The following is a 21,380-nucleotide window of genomic DNA, read 5'->3' on the forward strand; positions in this document are numbered from 1 at the left end:
CCCAAAATAGCAAACAGTAAGTATGTGGATATGTTTAAATATTGGTAACAGCAGATTTGGAATATTTAGCCATCAAAAAAGTGTATGAACAGATGGATATAAAAAAAGGGTTTAAAATCACAAAAAAAATAGAACATTGTTATCTGACCAGCGGATAAGGAGGGGGGGGGATTGTTGTGTTATCCACTGAACAATACAAATTAGAAATGAATACAATTCTATAAGATAGAGGTACCTATACAATATTGAATTCCAATCCAACGAAACAATTTAAAAATGAGTCTCTCATTCAATATGGGGTCAGTAAGCATATATTATATAAACAGGAAGAGAAATACGTATCTAGTACCCACAGCTTGTCGGATACCTGTTATTTGCTATATTCCAAAAATTCACAAGGATAGATTTAATCCCCCCAGGAAGACCTATCATAAGTGGGGTAGAGTAATTACCGTCCAGACTAAGTGAATATATAGATCTGCACTTACAACCTCTAGTTAACCAGTTCCCGACCCCCGCATGTACATATACGTCCACAATATGGCACGTACAGGCACATGGGCGTACACGTACGTCCTCGCCTATTAGCGGGTGGGGGGTCCGATCGGGACCCCCCCCCCGCTACATGCGGAGTTCGGGTCCGCTCGGGGAGCGATCCGGGACCACGGCGCGGCTATTTGTTTATAGCCGCTCCGTCGCGATCGCTCCCCGGAGCTGAAGAACGGGGAGAGCCGTGTGTAAACACGGCTTCCCCGTCCTTCACTATGGCGGCGCATCGATCGCGTCATTCCCTTTATAGGGAAGACACGATCGATGACGTCATTCCTACAGCCACACCCCCAAACAGTTGTAAACACATACTAGGTGCACCCCAACTCCTACAGCGCCACCTGTGGTTAACTCCCAAACTGCAACTGTCATTTTCACAATAAAGAATGCAATTTAAATGCATTTTTTGCTGTGAAAATGACAATGGTCCCAAAAATGTGTCAAAATTGTCCGAAGTGTCCGCCATAATGTCGCAGTCACGAAAAAAATTGCTGATCGCCGCCATTAGTAGTAAAAAAAAAAAAAATAATAAAAATGCAATAAAACTATCCCCTATTTTGTAAACACTATACATTTTGCGCAAACCAATCGATAAACGCTTATTGCGATTTTTTTTACTAAAAATAGGTAGAAGAATACGTATCGGCCTAAACTGAGGAAAAAAAATGTTTTTATATATGTTTTTGGGGGATATTTATTACAGCAAAAAGTAAAAAATATTGCTTTTTTTTCAAAATTGTCGCTCTATTTTTGTTTATAGCGCAAAAACTAAAAACCGCAGATGTGATCAAATACCACCAAAAGAAAGCTCTATTTGTGGGGAAAAAAGGACGCCAATTTTGTTTGGGAGCCACGTCGCACGACCGCGCAATTGTCTGTTAAAGCGACGCAGTCCCGAACTGTAAAAACACCTTGGGTCTTTAGGCTGCATATTGGTCCGGGGCTTAAGTGGTTAAGGATACAAAGGCCTTGCATGAAATAAAGTCCCTAATGCCACTCCAGGTGAGTGATGGAACCAGGTAGGCTGGGGAATGGACTCCTCCTAGGGGAGCTAGCCTCGGCTCGCCGGCTGTGCAATATGGATAAAAGAAATGGATGGATGCACACCGAGGTAGTGATTAATCTCTTTATTTGTAAAATCCGTAACATGAATAACATCACAGGACAGGAAAATGGGTACAAGTAGATGCGTTTCACACAGCTACGCTGCGCTTATATGGTGGTGTATGCAGTTAAATGTCCATGTAATGTGATTTATGTGGGTAGAACCAAAAAGGTTCTCAAGGTTAGAATGGAGGAGCACGTTAGGAACATCCGGAATGGGTTTCATAAACACGATTTGTCAGTTCATTTCAGGGATAAACGCAATAAAAACCCAGAAGGAATTACATTTTGGGGTATAGAGGCTTCAAAACTACATTGAAAAGGGTCTAACTTTATAAGGGAAATAAGTAAAAGGGGATCTCTGGCACCAGGGGGGGTTGAATGAGGAATCCGACCTACAGTGTTTCCTTAGCAATAGGTAATGGTATGGTATATCTCTGTTACGGTGGATACATCAGCTATTTGGCTGTTTGTTTGCCATTAGTAATTTAGATACATGATTGCTACTGGCTGTTTTTCCTTTAAGGGCTCATATTAACTTAATGTAGAGATCATTTGCATAGGGGATATGGGTAATTACTGGGAATTCACTTATGAATGCCCAGTCCATCCATGCCCCCTTAAAATTAAAATTATAACAACGCTGTTTATCTATAGTGGGTAGATACCACACCAAATATAGTTACTTTTTTTTACGTCTGTAAAGCGTTCCTCCTCATCTCATGTTGTTAAATTTCTGGTGTGTGGTACTGTTTTGTTTTATTCAGTTATTTGTGGGTTAAGGGGGTTTGATTTTAGCTGTTTATGCTTTTAAGAATTTTATATACAGTATCTCACAAAAGTGAGTACACCCCTCCTATTCTTTGTAAATATTGTATTATATCTTTTCACACTTTAACACTGAACAAATGACACTTTGCTACAATGTAAAGTAGTGAGTGTACAGCTTTTATAACGGTGTAAGTTTACTGTCTCCTCAAAAATATTCATCACACAGCCATTCATGTCTAAACCGCTGGCAACAGTGAGTACACCCCTAGGTGAAAATATTCAAATTGGACCCAGTTATCTATTTTCCCCCGGTGTCCTGTGCTTCGTTAGTGTTACAAAGTCTCGGGTGTGTATGAGGAGCAGGTGTGTTAAATTTTGTGTTATCACTCTCACTGTCTCATACTGGTCACTACTGGAAAAGAATGGTGGCCACCCAAAATATTGACACTTTGGGCCCAATTTGGACATTTTCACTTAGGGGGGTGTACTCACTTTTGTTGCCAGCAGTTTAGATATTAATGGCTGTGTGAGTTATTTTGAGGGGACAGCAAATTTACATTGTTATACAAGCTGTACACTCACTACTTTAAATTGTAGCAAAGTGTAATTTCTTCAGTGTTGTCACATGAAAAGATATAATAAAATATTTACAAATATGTGAGGGGTGTACTCACTTTTGTGAGATACTGTCTATTGTCATAGAGGCTGTGTGTCCGATCCCCTACACCGCTCTGTAATTATCATTGTCATTTAGTAGTGAGCTCTGGACTATCTATATAGGTACATAGGGCTACTGCATGATGGCGCAGATCTGCTGCTGCATTCAGGCATGGGTCCATCATTTGCCATTACCTTGGGAGATACAGCGTTATATAAGGTTATAAGACAATAGAGCGTCTTTGGGCTACAAGAAAATGGCTGCCAGTTTATGATTTATAATAAACATATATAATCTGCAGGCTACATCACTATTTATAACAGACATACATTCCATCCAATCACATCCCCCTGGGGAAGACACGTCATATCCCTGTGTCGACACGCATTGGGGAGGGGACATGACAGTGTAAGAGGCAGCGGCTTGTCTGTTTGGATGCGGAGGGATACACAATCTCAGCTATTTTTTTGCCTGTATAAGAGTGGTGCACTGAAGTACCAGTACCATGTGAGCACCCTGGAAAGGGGCATTGTTTAAATACATACTTTATAAACGGTATCACACTATCCAGACCTTATTTTTTATATGTATATGGAGACAACGCCACTGGACAGCTTAGGATCCCATAGGTCCATCTTCACAAAACCCAGGGGTTATTCGTTGGCTTGTACAGACCAAGCTTAATTGTGAGATCACACGCTCTGAGGTGAGCAGACTCACACAGGGGGAGCACAAGTGTGTGGTCACATGAACATGTTCGGAAAACACCACAGCAAGTTTTGGATTATGTTTAAATGGACTTTATGATTTAATCTGCATTTTTTATTTATTTTGAACCATATTATTGTATTGTGTCACAAGCACTATATTCACCACTGCAAGATTTGGAGCATGTTTAAATCGACTTTATGATTTAATATGTAATTTTGATTTATTTTGAATAATATTATTGCATTGTGTCATAAGTACTATAGCACTTTATTCACTTATTTTCACATTGTTGGCTTGCGTATTTTATTATTAATTGTACTAACACGGATTTGATAAATAAGTACTAGTATAGCGCGAACATACATTTAATTTATACAGCATGATCGTATGGGACGCGATCAATGCCAGCAGCCAACATCTATTTTTTTTAAGCACATACATTATTGGTAGCTTGCAAGTTTCTTAGTTTACATGAACTTGCACTTTACTTTCCTTTTAAGGATTTATAGCTGAGACCTGACTGTGGCCGTCCTATTAGCAAAACACACACACGCCCTCACGAGTATATTTATTTGCGCTGAACGCTTTTCATGAATTGTTCCTATCTGTGGTTTGGCTTTATTATTGCAGTAAAGAACAGGGTTGCTACCATAGTCCATATACCTTCCTGCCAACGCCTGTATGGGGCGTGTCACTGTGTGCCCTGAGATATAACAGTCACTGCCTGCAACCGAGCTCAACACAAACGTTTGCTGCTCTGCATTGACTTGCTACTTACAATTAAACTATACGCAGATATGAGTGGGACTGCAGGTAAGAGGCCAATTCTTTGCATGTCTTTTTAGAAAATATTTTAGAAACAAACTAATTTAGACATTTTTGTTACTCGCCACAAAATGGGAGTGAGAAGCCATCCAACGCTATAAACAATATGAACCATTTTACATTATCAGGTATTTGAGTATCGATTTACAGGAAATATTCAACATAAAACTGTAAAAAAAAAAAACAACCTGTCCATAAAAAGATATGCCGGTACTGTATATTGCCAACATGCAGAAATTACAGCTGAGATTTGTTTCTAACATACAACTTTGCTTGTAATAAAGTTTGTAGAATAAAGGGAAATTAAGGGAAATGCAGTACACAGTGCAAGCAGTTGTAATTCATATTTTGCAGTCACAAAATGTTATATTAATGTGCACTAGAATCCAAAGCAATGAAGAATTAGGAATATAATTTTTTCTGTTGTCCTTTTGTAGATGAAAAATCGGCACTCACCAAAACTAAGCACTGAGCAATAATGAGTTGCATTTTTCTGAACATGGATTTGGTCAAAACACTAAGGCCGCGTACACACGATCGGTCAAAACCGATGAAAACGGACTGAAGGACTGTTTTTATCGGTCCAAACCGATCGTGTGTGGGCCCCACCGGTTAGTTATCCTTCGGTCAAAAAAATAGGAACTTGCTTTAAAATTGAACCGATGGACGCCTAACCGATAGGTCAAAACCGATCGTTAGTATGCAAAAGCATCGGTTAAAAACCTGCGCATGCTCAGAATCAAGTCGACGCATGCTTGGAAGCATTGAACTTTGTTTTTTTCAGCACGTCGTGTTTTACGTCACCGTGTTCCGACACGATCGGTTCATTAACCGATGGTGTGTAGGCACATCAGACAGCTTCATCGGTTAACCGATGACACTGGTCCTTCGGACCGTTATCATCGGATGGACTGATCGCATGTACACGGCCTAACAGTGTATTGTAACAAATAAAGGGAAGCTTTTCCATGTTTTTTTTTTTTTTTTTAAATGAAGGAGAATATCTGGACAGCCGCACTCCAAAAATGTTGCTTTTTATTGTAACAATAGGATCACGCGATACATGCCACAGCAAACATGATACAAGCTGACGCGATTCACAATATAACTTGGTGCTTAATCATAGCTAAAAAATAACTAAACAGTAATGTTAGCCCAATTTTTTTGTACAATATGAAAGATGATGTTACGCCGAGTAAATAGATACCTAACAGGTCATGCTTTAAAATTGCACACACTCACGGAATGGCGCCAAACTTTGTTACTTAAAAATCTCCGTAGGCTACGCTTTGAAATTTTTTACAGGTTACCAGTTTAGAGTTATAGAGGGGGTCTAGTGCTAGAATTGTTGCACACGCTGTAACGCACACGGCAATACCTCACATATGTGGTTTGAACGACGTTTACAAATACGTGGGTGGGACTTACATGTGCGTTCGCTTCTGAGCGCGAGCTACCGGGGACAGGAGCGTTTTTTTTTTGTTTTTTTTTTTACTTATTTATTTTTTACACTTTAAAAAAAAAATAAAAAAATGTCATCACTTTTATTCCTATTACAAGGAATGTAAACATCCCTTGTAATAGGAATAGTGTGTGACAGGTCCTCTTTAAGGAGAGATGCGGGGTCAATAAGACCCCGCATCTCTCCAGGCTGGAAAGCATGAGATCGTGAAAAAAATTTCACCGATCTCATGCTTACTAGCCGCAATCGCGGCTTTGTTTACTTCTGGGTACCCGGGCGTGACGTCATCACATCGCGCCTGGGCCTCCGACGGTCATAGAGATGACTGGTGACCATCTGGTTACCAGTCATCTCTATGCTTCCTACCCGGTGTAGGGCGATCCTTTCTCCAGGCCCCCGATGGCACGGGAGAGCGCGGAGAAGCACCGGATGGCGGCGGGAGGGGGGGTGTCCCCTCCCACCGCCTATAAGAACGAACAAGCGGTGGAACCGCCGCTATGATTATTCTTATGGTGCGCAGGATCGCCGCCGGAACACAATGATATCTGAATGATGCCTCTAGCTGCAGGCATCATTTAGATATCACCGCACAGTGACCACAAGTCCAGGACGTCATATGAATTCCACCCGGGATGGGAGATCCCCTTTGTGGACATCATATGACTATGTGCGGTATTGAAGTGGTTAAAGAAGAAGATACAGGTCTATGAGAGACAGAAATCTTGCTTGTTTGTAGGTGACCAAATACTTATTTTCCACCATAATTTGCAAATAAATTCTTTCCAAATCAGACAATGTGATTGGATTTGTTTCCACATTTTGTCTCTCATAGTTGAGGTATACCTATGATGACAATTACAGGCCTCTCATCTTTTTAAGTGGGAGAACTTGCACAATTGGTGGCTGACTAAATACTTGTTTGCCCCACTATATTTGATTCCTCTTTATTACTTGCTCTTAATGTTTCGATGTGCTTGATAAATGTTCAATAAAAATATTGAAACAGAAAACTACGTGTCCATAAAACTAGCTTTTCCAAAGGGTGACTGAGCTGCTGTGTAATTTAATGCAGAGTATGCAGCATAGCCACCGAACGTTCGCACGAACATTTAGAACCCCATTGACGTCTATGGGACTTGAACGTTCGAATTCAAAAGTGCTCATTTTAAAGCCTAAGATGCAAGTTATTGTCGTAAAACGTCTTTGAGAACCCGGGTTTTGCCCCAGGGAACATGTACCAATGGAAAAAAAGTTTTAAAAACGGTCGTTTTTTCAGGAGCAGTGATTTTAATGATGCTTAAATAAGAAAAAAAATATGAAAAATTCCTTTAAATATTGTACCTGCTGGGTGTCTATATTATGCCTGTGAAAACGTCTTTGAGAACCCGGGTCTTGCCTCAGGGAACATTCATCAATGGACTCCTGAAAAAACGACCGTTTTTCTTTATCGTACATCACGGGACACAGAGCAGCATAGCCATTACACATGGGTTATATAGTGTACCTTTAGGTGATGGACACTGGCACTCTCCGACAGGAAGTTTCCTCCCTATATAACCCCCACCCATAGTGGGAGTACCTCAGTTTTTTCGCCAGTGTCTTAGGTGTTGGTGCACGTTGAAGAGCTCTGCCTATAGTTGTCCTTGGGACCCGGGCAAGCCTACCGGATCCGTCCAAGGTGCTTCATAGCCAAAGTGGACGGTACCCGGGCCCCAAGTCGTGGAGGGGTTCTGCCTATAATGCCTCTCCTTTTGGGAGGGCTGGACTCTGGGTTCCAGGACTGGTTTTTAACCTAGCAATCCTGATGCCAGCAGTGCTATATAGGTCCAGGTGTGTGGTGTTCCTAAATTGGACCCCGGTCCCTGAAGGTCTATGACCATACCCACGGAGATGGGGGAAGATTGGGGCCTTTGGCAATACCCTGCGGCGTGGAGAAGGTAAGCGAGGGCCCACGGAACTTGGTTTGTCAGTGGGCCCTCCACAGGGGATTCGGGGGCAGCCTATTTTATGCCTCTGTGCATGGGCAATATATATCACCACAAAGTCTGTTTGCACTGGATGGTTTTCTCCCCCATGTGATTTTTCCCCTGGCTGGTCTAGAGGCTTGCTGCGCTGCCATAGAGGGAAGGGTCCTGGAAAAAGTAAGCTGGACTTACCTCCCAGAGATGGGAGTCTTCCCTGGGTGCCTGTCTCTCCCCATAGCTCCGTCAGCGTCCACGCTGTCTCCCTGAGACTTCCTGGTTCCTCCAGCAGCGTCAGACGTACGCGCGCGTGTGCGTGCGCACGTTGTAAATAACTTCGGCGACGCAGCGTGGGGGGGCGGGCTGAGCGTAGGGCGGTCCTTCTGAAGCCTATATTAGGCTCTCAGTCAGTCACGATCGCCGTGGGACACGGAGCTGCAGCCTGAGCTGCGTATGGTTTGTTATACCAGGTTTTTTTGGGGAGAGTGACACCCGGTGGCCAAATTGGAGTACGCACCCTAATAAGAGCTTGGCTCTTAAATAGTGATTCTAAAAGCCGGTGTACTTGCAGCAGCCTAAGCTAGTGTAAACCCAGGCGTCTGGACCAGCAATTTAAGGGGGTAATACCTGGCTCATAGTGGTCCTATGAGTGACAAGCCCTTGGGGCATTGTATTACCTATCCTCTTAGGTTTGGGAAATAAGGATTTGTATTATTACCCTAACCTATTACTATTTCTATTTAGTAACCGACGCCTCTCTTGTTAGGGGGCGTGTATTTACTCCGACTTAATAGTCAGTAGTATTATAGCGGAGTACCTTGGGTTTGTATCATGGCTCCTAAGGGCGCAGGAGGCTCCAAAAATGCCAAGGGCCCAAAGAAACAGAAGGGTTCCCCATCGGGCTCTGAGGATCTCGGCCAATCGTCGGCTGTGCCTTCCTCCCCAGATAAACTGGAGGTTGCTGCCCTAGATGTGCCACCAGGGGTGTTGGATGCTGCGGCTGGCCCCATTCAACTCCTACCTTTGTTACGGAGGAGATGTTAGCCACCACCTTGAGTGGTTTAGAGCGGAGAATGGCTGCTTTGATTTCAGCCTCATTACCTGGGAAGAAGCGGGCTAGGTCCCCATCCCCTAGGGTTGAGTCTCCAGATGAAGAGATCCTTTCCGCAGAGGAATTAGATTTCTCAACGGAGCAAGGGGAAGACCACTTGGAACAGGGTTCTGAGGAGTCCACTATAGAGGAACCGTTTTCAGCTTCCCAAGCGGACATGGTACGGACGGAGTTTAAGTTACCCCTGCCTGAACCTCAGGCTGCCGTATCCTCTCTAGGTTCCCTAAGGGCACCTCAATCCAATGCAGTGTTTCCGGTCCATCCCTTACTGAGGGACCTAATTTTTCAGGACTGGGTCAAACCAGATAGGATTTTTCTTCCTCCTAAAAGGTTCTCAGTGCTGTATCCTTTGGAAGAAAGTTTTTCTAAGAAATGGGTTGTCCCTACAGTGGACGCAGCCATTTCATGTGTTAACAAGGCCTTAACTTGTCCAGTAGACAATATTCATATGTTCAAGGACCCTGTCGATAAGAGACTTGAAACGTTGTTAAAGGCTTCCTTTGCCACTGCAGGTGCAGTAGTTCAACCAGCTGTGGCTGCCATAGGAGTATGCCAGGCATTGAAGGAACAGACCAAACAGGTCTTAAGGGACCTTCCGGCACAACAAGCTCAGGACCTAGCTGACTTGCCCAGAGCTTTATGTTTTGCCGTTGACGCCATTAAGGATTCCATCCAGCAAGCTTCTCGTTTATCCTTATTTCTGGTTCATATGAGGAGGCTTCTCTGGTTAAAAAACTGGTCTGCAGAAACCCCCTGCAAGAAACTCTTAACGGGTTTTTCCTTCCAGGGTGAAAGATTGTTTGGAGATGATCTAGACAAATATATTCAGAAGATCTCCAGTGGCAAAAGCACTCTTTTGCCTGTTAAGAAGAGGTTTCGGGGGCCTGCCTTTAAACGTCCAACCTCTCCAGTCTCAGGACCGTCACCCTCTAGGCAGTATCGACGGCCTGCTGGCCGTTCGCCTGCTAACAGGTCGCAAGGGCAAGCTTCAGGCAACAAGAAGCCATGGTTTCGTAAACCAATTAAAGCTGCCCCTAAAGCGAATTTGTGAAGGAACGCCCCCACTCTCTCGGGTGGGGGGAAGACTCCGCTTCTTCTCGGAGCTTTGGAAGGCCAGAATCTCCGACCAATGGGTTCTGTCCTCATTGGCCCAGGGGTACAAGCTGGAGTTTTGGGGGTTTCCCCCTCCCCACTTCCAGGAGTCAAGGCTCCCAAGCGATCCTCAAAAAGGAGTCTCGCTTCTAGCGGCCCTAGACCGCCTCTTAAATCAAGGGGTGATTATGGAGGTACCAGCCCTGGAGCGCGGACAAGGATTTTATTCAAATCTGTTTGTAGTCCTGAAGCCCAACGGCGATGTAAGACCAATATTGGATCTAAAAGCCCTAAACCGCTTCCTAAAGATTCGCTCTTTCCGAATGGAATCTATTCGTTCGGTAGTGGCCGCCCTACAAGGGAAAGAATTCCTCGCATCTATCGATATCAAGGATGCATACCTGCACGTCCCGATCTTTCCCGGGCATTTCAAGTTTCTCCGATTTGCTCTGGGACATCGGCATTTTCAGTTCGTGGCCTTGCCCTTCGGGCTAGCCACGGCCCCTCGGGTTTTCACAAAAATTCTGGCCCCAGTTCTGGCCAACCTAAGATCTCAGGGGATCCTGGTTATGGCTTATTTAGACGATCTTATAGTGATCGATCTCTCAGAGGCCAGTCTGAGGCAAGCAGTAGGCCTAGTGGTAACCTACCTGGAATCTCTGGGTTGGATCCTAAATCAGGACAAATCGGCCTTACAGCCCACAAGAAGATTGGAATATCTTGGGCTGATTCTAGATACTGTGCATCAGAAAATCTTTCTTCCCCAGTCCAGGGTGGATTCTATAAGGGAGCTAATTCAAGTAATTCTAAGCAGCGCAAGGCCGACCGTTCGTCTGTGTATGCGCCTATTGGGCAAGTTGGTGGCGACCTTCGAAGCGGTGCCCTACGCCCAAATCCACTCTCGAAAACTACAGAGAGCAATTCTCGCAGCCTGGGACAAAGAGGGTCCAGGCCCTGGATCTTCCCATATCTCTATCCCATGCAGCACGTCAGAGTCTGTGCTGGTGGTTAGCCCCGCACAACCTTCTAAGGGGAAGATCGTTCAGTCCAGTCTCATGGAGAATTGTTACCACAGACGCGAGTCTATCGGGTTGGGGTGCAGTCCTGGAAGGATTGACCCAGCAGGGGAAGTGGTCAAAAAGAGAGTCGACTCTATCCATAAATGTCCTAGAGATACGAGCAGCCCGGTTGGCTCTAGTAGCATGGACGGATGTATTACAGGACTCCCCAGTAAGGATACAGTCCGACAACGCCACTGCTGTGGCTTATATAAACCACCAGGGCGGCACCAGAAGTCTGGCAGCCCAGAGAGAGGTGGACCGAATCTTTTCTTGGGCAGAGACCCATATTCCATGCATTTCAGCAGTGTTTATCCCCGGAGTGGACAATTGGCAGGCGGATTTTCTCAGCCGCCAACAAATGTCCCCGGGAGAATGGTCTCTCCATCCCGAAGTGTTTCAGGACATCTGCCAGAGATGGGGAACTCCGGAGGTGGATGTCATGGCCTCCAGGTTCAATACGAAACTAATCAAATTTGTATCCCGGACAAGGGATCCATTGGCCTGCGGGACGGACGCCCTGGTATGTCCTTGGCAACAGTTTGCGCTGATCTACGCCTTCCCTCCGTTACGGATGCTACCCCGTCTTCTTCACAGAATCCAGGTGGAGCGCAAACCAACGATTCTGGTAGCCCCGGCTTGGCCCCGGAGGCCTTAGTACTCCTTAATAATAAGGATGGGGGTCCTCCCGTTGCGGCCGGACCTCCTCTCACAAGGGCCATTCTTCCATCCTGCCTTACCAGCCTTAAATTTGACGGCCTGGCGGCTGAATCCCTAATTCTTAAAAACAGGGGCCTTTCTGGCCAGGTTATTTCCACCCTAGTTAATGCTAGAAAGCCAGTCTCTAGACTTATATACTATAGGGTGTGGAAAGCCTACATTGCATGGTGTGAGGCTAGGAAGTGGCTTCCCCGCAAGTATGTCATCGGGAGAATCTTGGATTTCCTACAGTTAGGAGTAGAGAAGGGTCTAGCTGTTAGCACAATCAAGGGGCAGGTTTCTGCCTTATCAGTCTTTTTCCAAAGACCCTTGGCCTCTCACTCTCTAATAAAGTCGTTCTTACAAGGGGTTATTCGGATTAATCCTCCGGTGAAGGCTCCCCTGTATCCTTGGGATTTAAATTTGGTTCTATCGGCCTTACAATTCCAGCCTTTTGAACCCTTATCTGAGATCCCGCTGGTCTTGTTAACTAGGAAATTGTTTTTTTTGGTGGCTATGTCTTCCGCCAGAAGGGTGTCGGAACTGGCAGCCTTGTCGTGTAAGGCACCCTATTTAGTACTACATAAGGACAGGGTCGTTCTTCGGCCACATCCGTCCTTTCTTCCGAAAGTAGTATCTAGTTTTCATCTAAATCAGGACTTGATTCTTCCGTCATTTTTTCCTAAACCTTCTTCAAAGAAGGAGAGATTGCTACATTCCTTAGATGTGGTCAGGGCTGTTAGGATTTATTTGAAAGCCACAGCCCAGGTTCGCAAGACTGACGTCTTGTTTATTCTGCCAGAAGGACCCAAGAAGGGTCAGGCAGCGTCTAAAGCCACCATTTCCAAATGGATTAGACAGTTGATTATTCAGGCCTATGGCCTAAAAGGGAAAAACCCGCCTTTGTCGGTTAAAGCTCACTCCACTAGAGCTGTGAGCGCCTCTTGGGCAGCGTATCACCAGGTCTCTATGGCTCAAGTCTGCAGGGCAGCGACCTGGTCATCTGTTCATACGTTTGCTAAATTTTATCAAATGGACGTTAGGAGGAACGCTGATTCAGCCTTCGGGCAGGCGGTTCTACAGGCCGCAGTATAAAGTCCTCTTGTCCTTTGGCACCCGCTGTTTTTTTGCTTTACCTGGATGCTCTCCCTCCCCTCATTTAGCATTGCTTGGGGACATCCCATGTGTAATGGCTATGCTGCTCTGTGTCCCGTGATGTACGATAAAGAAAAAGGGATTTTTAATAACAGCTTACCTGTAAAATCCTTTTCTTGTAGTACATCACGGGACACAGAGCTCCCACCCCTCTTATGGGGAATCTTGGGAGACACATTGCTTGCTACAAAACTGAGGTACTCCCACTATGGGTGGGGGTTATATAGGGAGGGAACTTCCTGTCGGAGAGTGCCAGTGTCCATCACCTAAAGGTACACTATATAACCCATGTGTAATGGCTATGCTGCTCTGTGTCCCGTGATGTACTACAAGAAAAGGATTTTACAGGTAAGCTGTTATTAAAAATCCCTTTTTCCATTGATACATGTTCCCTCGGGCAAGACCCGGGTTCTCAAAGACGTTTTCACAGGCATACTATAGACACCCAGCAGGTATAATATTTTTTTTATTTAAGCATCATTAAAATCACTGCTCCTGCATCAGGAGCAGTGATTTTAATAATGCTTAAATTCAAAAATAAATAAAAATGAAAAATTCCTTTAAATATTGTACCTGCTGGGTGTCTATAGTATGCCTGTGATAACATCTTTAAATAGCACAATCACCTGCCTGCCAGTAAATTAAGAAGAACTGATACAGTGTATAAATATATGTACAACACCTGGGATGTATATATATCCTCTACACACTAACATTAACTGACATAAAATGACACTCTCTCTGTCCTCTCTTAACCGCCGCAACACACTACACAAGGGCGACCTGCAGACGGCTTTTTATAGTGTGGGGCGTGTACTAAACCCCCTGAGCCATAATTGGCCAAAGCCACCCTGGCTTTGGCCAATTATGGCTCTCCGTTTTTTGCAAGCTGTAATTGGCCAAGCATGCGGGTCATAGTGCATGCTTGGCTAATCATCAGCCAGCGATGCCGCAGTGAATTATGGTCTGTGAAACGTAACTCGAATTTGGCGCGAACGACCCGTTTTGTTCGTATTTCGACGAACGATCGAACATACGATGTTCGAGTCAAACATGAGATCGACTCGAATACGAAGCTCATCCCTACTTGGGACTAGAACTTGCCTAGCCCACACTTGTTCCCCACCCCATAATAGCTAACTGTTGTGCAACTTCACAATACAAATGCTATTGCTATCCATATAGTTTCCACCATAATTTTCAATGCTCCATAGCCTTCTATTGCCGAGCAGAGCAATCATTTATCATTCAAATTTGCTACCTACATGGATGTGGCTAAACAGCAATTACAGTATATATGACACTAACCCTTCTCTAAGCTTTCTTTTTGTTTTCTTTTTGTGTGCTGTTTTCTTTTTGATGCCTACCTATGACCATTGCATTGTTGCTTGGTACTTCCAACGTCATTCAATCATTTTTAATCCTTTTTCAAAATTCTAAAAAACCTAATAACATTTTTGTGAAACAAACCAAGGACCCTGCATGGCAGAAGTACTAACCACTAAGCCTCTGCATTTACTACTTTAAGTTGATATTATGTTATCTTAAAAATATGTACTGCTTGTTGCAGCATTTGCAACAATTACAGTTATAAACAAATTGTGTATTGTTTCACTGCTTCATCTGCATAAGGTAACCCAGATAAGTAAAAATTCTTATTTTAATGTAGATGAAATTGTACCCTTGGTCTTTGATATTGGCTCATTTTCAATCCGTGCCGGCTATGCAGGAGATGACCTTCCTAAGGTAAGAGATAACTGATAATGTTGGAGTATTTTATGTTGTCCTTTTTTTTATGTTTTTGCAGCTATTGAATGAATAACTGCATAAACCTGATCTGCCATCAGTTGAAGAGTACGTAAAAAAAAACTCTGAGCTATTAAATTAGAAATCAAAAAGAATATATCTGAACTTTAATATAATAACTTAAAGAAGAACTCCAGGTTTTCCTCTCGAAAACAACAGGTGCATTGTGCATGTAAATGAATCACAAACCCAGTGTCAGCGTATGTGTAACTTACCTCCTTTAGCTGTATAAAGCAGGTCTCTGTGTCTGTGATGTGTCTCACTCCTCCTCCTGGCTGAATTTCAAAGTTCTCTGACTTCCTGTTTTCTTCCTTTCCCAGTTGTGATACTACATGTCCCATGATCCTGTGAGCCTCTAGCTTCAGGGCAGGCTGCGGGAGTCACTTGTACCAGTACTGGGAGTTGATGTGGGTGGGTTCTAGGGTTACTGTGGGCATTTCTGGGTCTTCATGTGGGTGGTAAAAGGAGAGTATTGGAATGTTTCTGTCACCAATCACACTCCATTCCTCTGCAGTGAACAGAGTACTGTTCAGCAGGAAGTGTAGCCTTACAAACCACCAAGAAATGTGCTATTCTAGCTATAAAGGGCACACAAATATAAGACTGATCACATGATCAAGGATTTTTTTCTGCTGTAATCGCTTTATTTTTAATGGAGAAACAGCAAATTTTCTTGGTTGAAGGCATGATTTGTGAAGTGTATACAGTGTTTGCACACACACAAAACTCGATTTAGTCACACACATCTTTGGTTGTTGTAAAGTGTATATGTAGTCACCAAACACACTAAAATTATTGTAAGCCGAAAAGCATGGGAGTCACTTTGGGGGAGGGGAGGGAAGCCATGGAACCCAGAATGCCTTGGAGATGTTGGGAAACCCTTGTTTCAGCTCCCCATGCACCTACTGTGTCTAAGTCACCCTGTGTCTATTAGGTTGACTGAGAAAATTATTGAGCATTGTAAGAGTTTTGTAGACTGTTTTCCTGCCATATGCAATCCCTGATTAATCAATGCATTGCTTAGATATAGATTTCATGGTCTTCAATGTAGGAGCCGGTCCGTTTGCTATTGGAGGCTCTTGCTATTGTGCGAAGGTGTTCTGTGTTTATACTTCTGATAATGTGCATTGTGTCTTCTGAGCTAGAAGACAAAGTGTGAAAAGTCAGACCTCTCTGCATCACCTAGGCTGGTTAAATGACTAGTTAATTAGCTCATGTTAATTTACATTTCTGGTTACAGTTTGTATTGTTAGGATAATATGATCAGGAGCAGGAACCTCCTTCTCACATGTATAAAAGCCTGTTATTGTGTTCAAATAAACAGTTCCAGCTTTGTAGCCAAATGAGTCCTGCCTAGTTCTTGGTTGTAATATGTGGCTATAATATCTAATATCTATATTCAGACTGGAGGAAGTGGTATATGACGAAAGCACTCAAGCGGAGTGTGAGACGTTCTGTTACTTTGGTGGCAAGCAGTGGGTGCTTTCTGCAGTCTGGGGCATCCAAACATCCACCTGGATCCAAGGTCTGGATAGCAGGAGAGGAGAGGTACAGATACCAGCTGCCATGGAAGAGAAATTCAGAAGGAGGTTGCGAGAGATGCTGATACAGCACAGGGGACCAGTGTCAGAGCAGGTCCTGCTAGGATGGTATGATTCTGTCTGCTGGGAACTCTGTAAGGAAGCACTAGCCGATGAGCAGCGACCCCAGGGAAAAATTCTCTTCTCTTTCTAGCAAAGGTACCGGTAGCTGACTTTGGGAGCGATTTGGAGTGGCATTTGGAAGATATTGGAATACAGTACAGAGAATGGTTGCTGAATGCCTCAGAAGTTCCCTGGGCACTGGAAGATTTGGAGTTTCTAGCCAATCAGGAATGGGAGCTGGAGATCGCCTACAGACGGCTGCTAAATTCTGCTCAGCAGCAGGCCTGGGCTTCCTTTGCCTGGGGCTATCCAGAAGTAACAGCCAACAGTCCTGAAATCCTGTGTGAAGAGTTGGCAATGTGGCAGAGTTCCAGTGTGCTTTGCCCATCTCCGCCTGCAGCTATGGATGCCGGGGGTCTTATGTCAGATGCAGCAAGTACTGACTGACCTTGACAATCCTGTTTCTGCATGGAACGATCTTGGATTGAGGAATGCGTCTGTCCAGGAAATGAAGCAGTCGGATCATCTCTCCAGCCAAAGATCATAGATTTAATTGACTTTTCATCGGAGGATGTTATGGATTGTGAGTCACCTGCCAAAGTGTTGGCACTGGGCCCAAGTTCCACCAACCCATGCCCTGGACTTTCAGAAATTACAGAGACTAGAGATTTAATTGACTATTCTGCTGAGGAAAACCAACCATGTGAGCCTCCGGCAGAAGATCGGGCGTCAGGGCAGACCATCACTGAGCTCTGCCCAGCACCAACAGCAGCTTTAGGCTTCCTGAGAGAAGATGCAGCCAGCCTTTCTCCCACAACACTGACAGGGACATGGGATTTCCTGCCAGCAGTATCTGTGGAGATACAAGAAACACCTGCGGCAGTTCTGGAGGCCCAGGGTGAGAAGGAGATGTCACTTCCCAGCAGATCAGGATCCAGGGGGAGAAGGGAGAGGAGGTTGTCATCATCCCTTCCTAACAGTTAGACAGCAGGGATCCGTGCACTTGGGAGACAGTGACAGAGAAATGCCATCCCAGCAGCTAGTTGAGGTAACGGGAGGTGAAGCAGCCGTCTCACTTCACCAACGGCAGCTACACAGTTTGCGAGAGAAGGAACTCATCCTCCCCAGCGGCAGATCTACAGTCTGGGAGTGGAGGAAGCTGCCCTCCCTCCCAAACACTTGATGTGGGGTCCCCAGCAGAAGGCCTGGCAACAGGACAGAGTGCTGCTGGCTTCTGCCCTCAACTAACAAAGGATGGATTTCCTGTGAAAGTCGATGGGACTATGGTTTTCACTTGTATACTCCAGGGATTCTGAGCAGTCGGCCCACATCCCCAAAGATGGAGTGAGCTCAGCCACCCTGTCTTCTCTCCAGTGGCTGAAGGGACTCCAGGGGGGAAGGACCAGTCCACACTTCCCCCCAGCAACAGGTATGTACTACGAGAGAGGCAGAGGTTGGCTGGGTGAGTAATGCTCTGTTTGGAACACTATGTAGGTACAGGGGACTGGAACTACGGACTAACTTTAGAGTCAACCCATCTGGGGTCTCCTCCTGTGTTAGTCTGCTGCCGAAAGGGGAGAGATGTGATGGGAGTCACTTTGAGTGGGGAGCCCATGGAACCCAGAATCCCTTGGAGAGGTTGGGAAACCCTTGTTTCAGCTCCCCATGCACCTCCTATGTCTAAGTCACCCTGTGTGTATTAAATATGGATTTCATGGTCTTCAATGTTGGAGAAAGGTCCGTCTGCTACTGGGGGCTCCTGTTATTGTGTGAAGGTGTTCTGCGCTTATAATTATGATAATGTGTATTGTGTCTTCTGAGCTAGAAGACGGCAAGTCTGACCTGAAAGGTCAGACCTCTGAGTCACCTTAGGCTGGTTAAATGACTAGTTAATTAGCTCATGTTAATTTATGTTTCTGGTTACAGTTTATATTGTTAGGATAATATGATCAGGAGGGGGAATAAAAGCCTTTATTCTTGTTTAAATAAATAGTTCCAGCCAGGCCCGGACTGGGACAAAAAATAGGCCCGGGCATTTTAGACTGAGCAGCCAACTTTTCCAGAGGGACTGGGGTTATCATCGGTAGACATTTGCGGGGGTGGCTGGTGTTGGTCCTCCACCTGTAATGTGCAGGAACACTGTGATATAAAGGGGACTGCACTGTAAAGGGGCACTGCAATGATTACAGTATAGTCCCCTATTGTGGCCATACAATGCTAGTACTCTCTGTCTCCTATTGTGCCCACACTGCCCAGTGACACTGACCTGCTCCCTCTCTGGTGGTGCTAAACAGCATGGTGCTCTCTCTCTGGTGGTGCTGGACAGCATGGCTCTCTCTGGTGGTGTGGGTACAGCGTGGCTCTCTCTCTGGTGATGCTGGACAGCGTGGCTCTCTCTCTGTTGGTGTGGGTACAGCGTGACTCTCTCTCTGGTGGTGCGGGTACAGCGTGGCGCTCTCTCTCTGGTGGTGCGGGTACAGCGTGGCTCTCTCTCTGGTGGTGCGGGTACAGCGTGGCTCTCTCTGGTGGTGCTGGACAGCATGGCTCTCTCTGGTGGTGTGGGTACAGCGTGGCTCTCTCTCTGGTGGTGCTGGACAGCATGGCTCTCTCTCTGTTGGTGTGGGTACAGCGTGGCTCTCTCACTCTGGTGGTGCGGGTACAGCGTGGCTCTCTCTCTGGTGGTGCGGGTACAGTGTGGCTCTCTCTCTGGTGGTGCGGGTACAGTGTGGTTCTCTCTGGTGGTGCGGGTACAGCGTGGCTCCCCTAGTGGTGCGGGTACAGTGTGGCTCCCCCTGGTGGTGCGGGTACAGCGTGGCTCTCTGGTGGTGCGGTTACAGCGTGGCTCTCTCTGGTGGTGCGGGTACAGCGTGGCTCTCTCTGGTGGTGCGGGTACAGCGTGGCTCTCTCTGGTGGTGCGGGTACAACGTGGCTCTCTGGTGGTGCAGGTACAGCGTGGCTCTCTCTGGTGGTGCGGGTACAGCGTGGCTCTCTCTGGTGGTGCGATTACAGTGTGGCTCTCTCTGGTGGTGCGGGTACAGCGTGGCTCTCTCTGGTGGTGCGGGTACAGCGTGGCTCTCTCTGGTGGTGCGGGTACAGCGTGGCTCTCTCTGGTGGTGCGGGTACAGCGTGGCTCTCTCTGGTGGTGCGGGTACAGCGTGGCTCTCTGGTGGTGCGGGTACAGCGTGGCTCTCTCTCTCTGGTGGTGCGGGTACAGCGTGGCTCTCTCTGGTGGTGCGATTACAGTGTGGCTCTCTCTGGTGGTGCGGGTACAGTGTGGCTCTCTCTCTGGTGGTGCGGGTACAGCGTGGCTCTCTGGTGGTGCAGGTACAGCATGGTGGTGGCGCTCTCTCTGGTGTGGGTACAGCGTGGTGGTGGTCCTCTCTCTCTGGTTGTGTGGGTACAGCGTGGCTCTCTTTCTGGCTTCCCCCAGCACAGTCCTCTTTTTCCTTTATTAGTCACTCAGCTTCCTGGGATCGAGGCTCTCACTTCCCCTAGCAGAGTGCATGCTGGGGGCTGAAGTCTTGGCGAACGGCACCGCCTCCCCATAGCGACCTCTTCCTTGGCTTCTCAGTCTCTCCTCCTCTCCTGGCGTCCTGGTTGCCAGGTGCCCGTCGGCTGCGGAGCGCATGCGCGAAGCGGCGGCCTAGGTTGCCATGGATGAACTTAGTAGGCGGAGAATGCCTCCGCTCCCACCACCACCAGCGGCCAGCCCTGCATGTCCCTACATGCAGTGCAGAACATCAGCGGCTGGCCCTGCATGTTGGAACCCGTGGCGGCGGCCGGCCCTGCATGTCACAACTTGACGTGCGGCCCGTAGGCAAGCGCCCGGTCTTCCTTATGGCCAGTCCAGGCCTGGTTCCAGCTTTGCAGCCAAACAAGACCTGTCTAGTTCATGGTTGTAATATGTGGCTATAATATCTAATATCTATATTCAGACTGGCGGAAGTGGTATTTGACAGAAGCACTCAAGCTGTAGTGTGGGACGTTCCATTATACGCACTTCTTCTACACAAGCTGTGAATGGGGCCTTAGATGCAAGGAATCACTACCATACTAGAATCATTGCAGTCTTATGCCACGTACACACGACCATTTTTAATGGTCTAGAAAAAAGACGACGTTTTTTTTTCAACACGATTATTGTTAAGCCTGCCTTGCCTACACACGATCGTGAAAAAAAATGCTCTAGCAAAAGCGCGGAGACGTACAACACGTACGATGGCACTATAAAGGCGAAGTTCCATTCGGATGGTGCCACCCTTGGGCTGCTTTTGCTGATTTCGTTTCGCGCTTTTCAGTCTGTTACAGCGTGATGAATGTGCTATCTCCATTACGAACGCTAGTTTTACCAAAACGAGCACTCCCGTCTCATATCTTGCTTCTGAGCATGCGCGTTATTTATACGACAACGTGAAAAATTATGGAAAAATTTAGAGCATGTTCTAAATTTTTAATGCCCATTTTTAACGTCACGAAAAATGCTCTGGAGCCCACACACGATCGTTTTTAATGACATAAAAAAAAAAAATGGTCGTGTGTACGCGGCATAAGGGCTTGTTTAAATTAATGGTGTAAACATGCAGCACAACCACAGGGTTTTACCAACCCACAACTACTCCCTCTTTAGCTAAAGGCTCAGTGGCTGTGCGTGAACACATGTGATGACTGCAATACTCTGCTTCATGGCTGTGGTGGGAACTATACCTCCTGTTGTGCTTGGTGGGCACTACTGCATGCCAGACACAACTAATTCTAGTAAATAGAGCTACACTCCA

The 21,380-nt window shown here is 45.9% G+C and overlaps 1 protein-coding gene across 1 annotated transcript in view; it reads left to right on the forward strand.

The window, feature by feature from the left end:
* Nucleotides 1–4,469: 4,469 nt before the first annotated feature.
* Nucleotides 4,470–21,380, forward strand: part of LOC120936780 (actin-like protein 6A) — a 56,948-nt gene continuing 40,037 nt past the window's right edge. Inside the window, exons 1-2 of the mRNA XM_040349424.1 lie at nucleotides 4,470–4,606; nucleotides 14,826–14,902. Coding sequence (XP_040205358.1) covers nucleotides 4,591–4,606; nucleotides 14,826–14,902 — 93 coding nt within the window. The 5' untranslated portion in view covers nucleotides 4,470–4,590. The remainder of the gene's footprint in view (nucleotides 4,607–14,825; nucleotides 14,903–21,380) is intronic.

The sequence above is a fragment of the Rana temporaria genome, chromosome 4, assembly GCF_905171775.1.
Source record: "Rana temporaria chromosome 4, aRanTem1.1, whole genome shotgun sequence".
Taxonomy (NCBI): domain Eukaryota; kingdom Metazoa; phylum Chordata; class Amphibia; order Anura; family Ranidae; genus Rana; species Rana temporaria.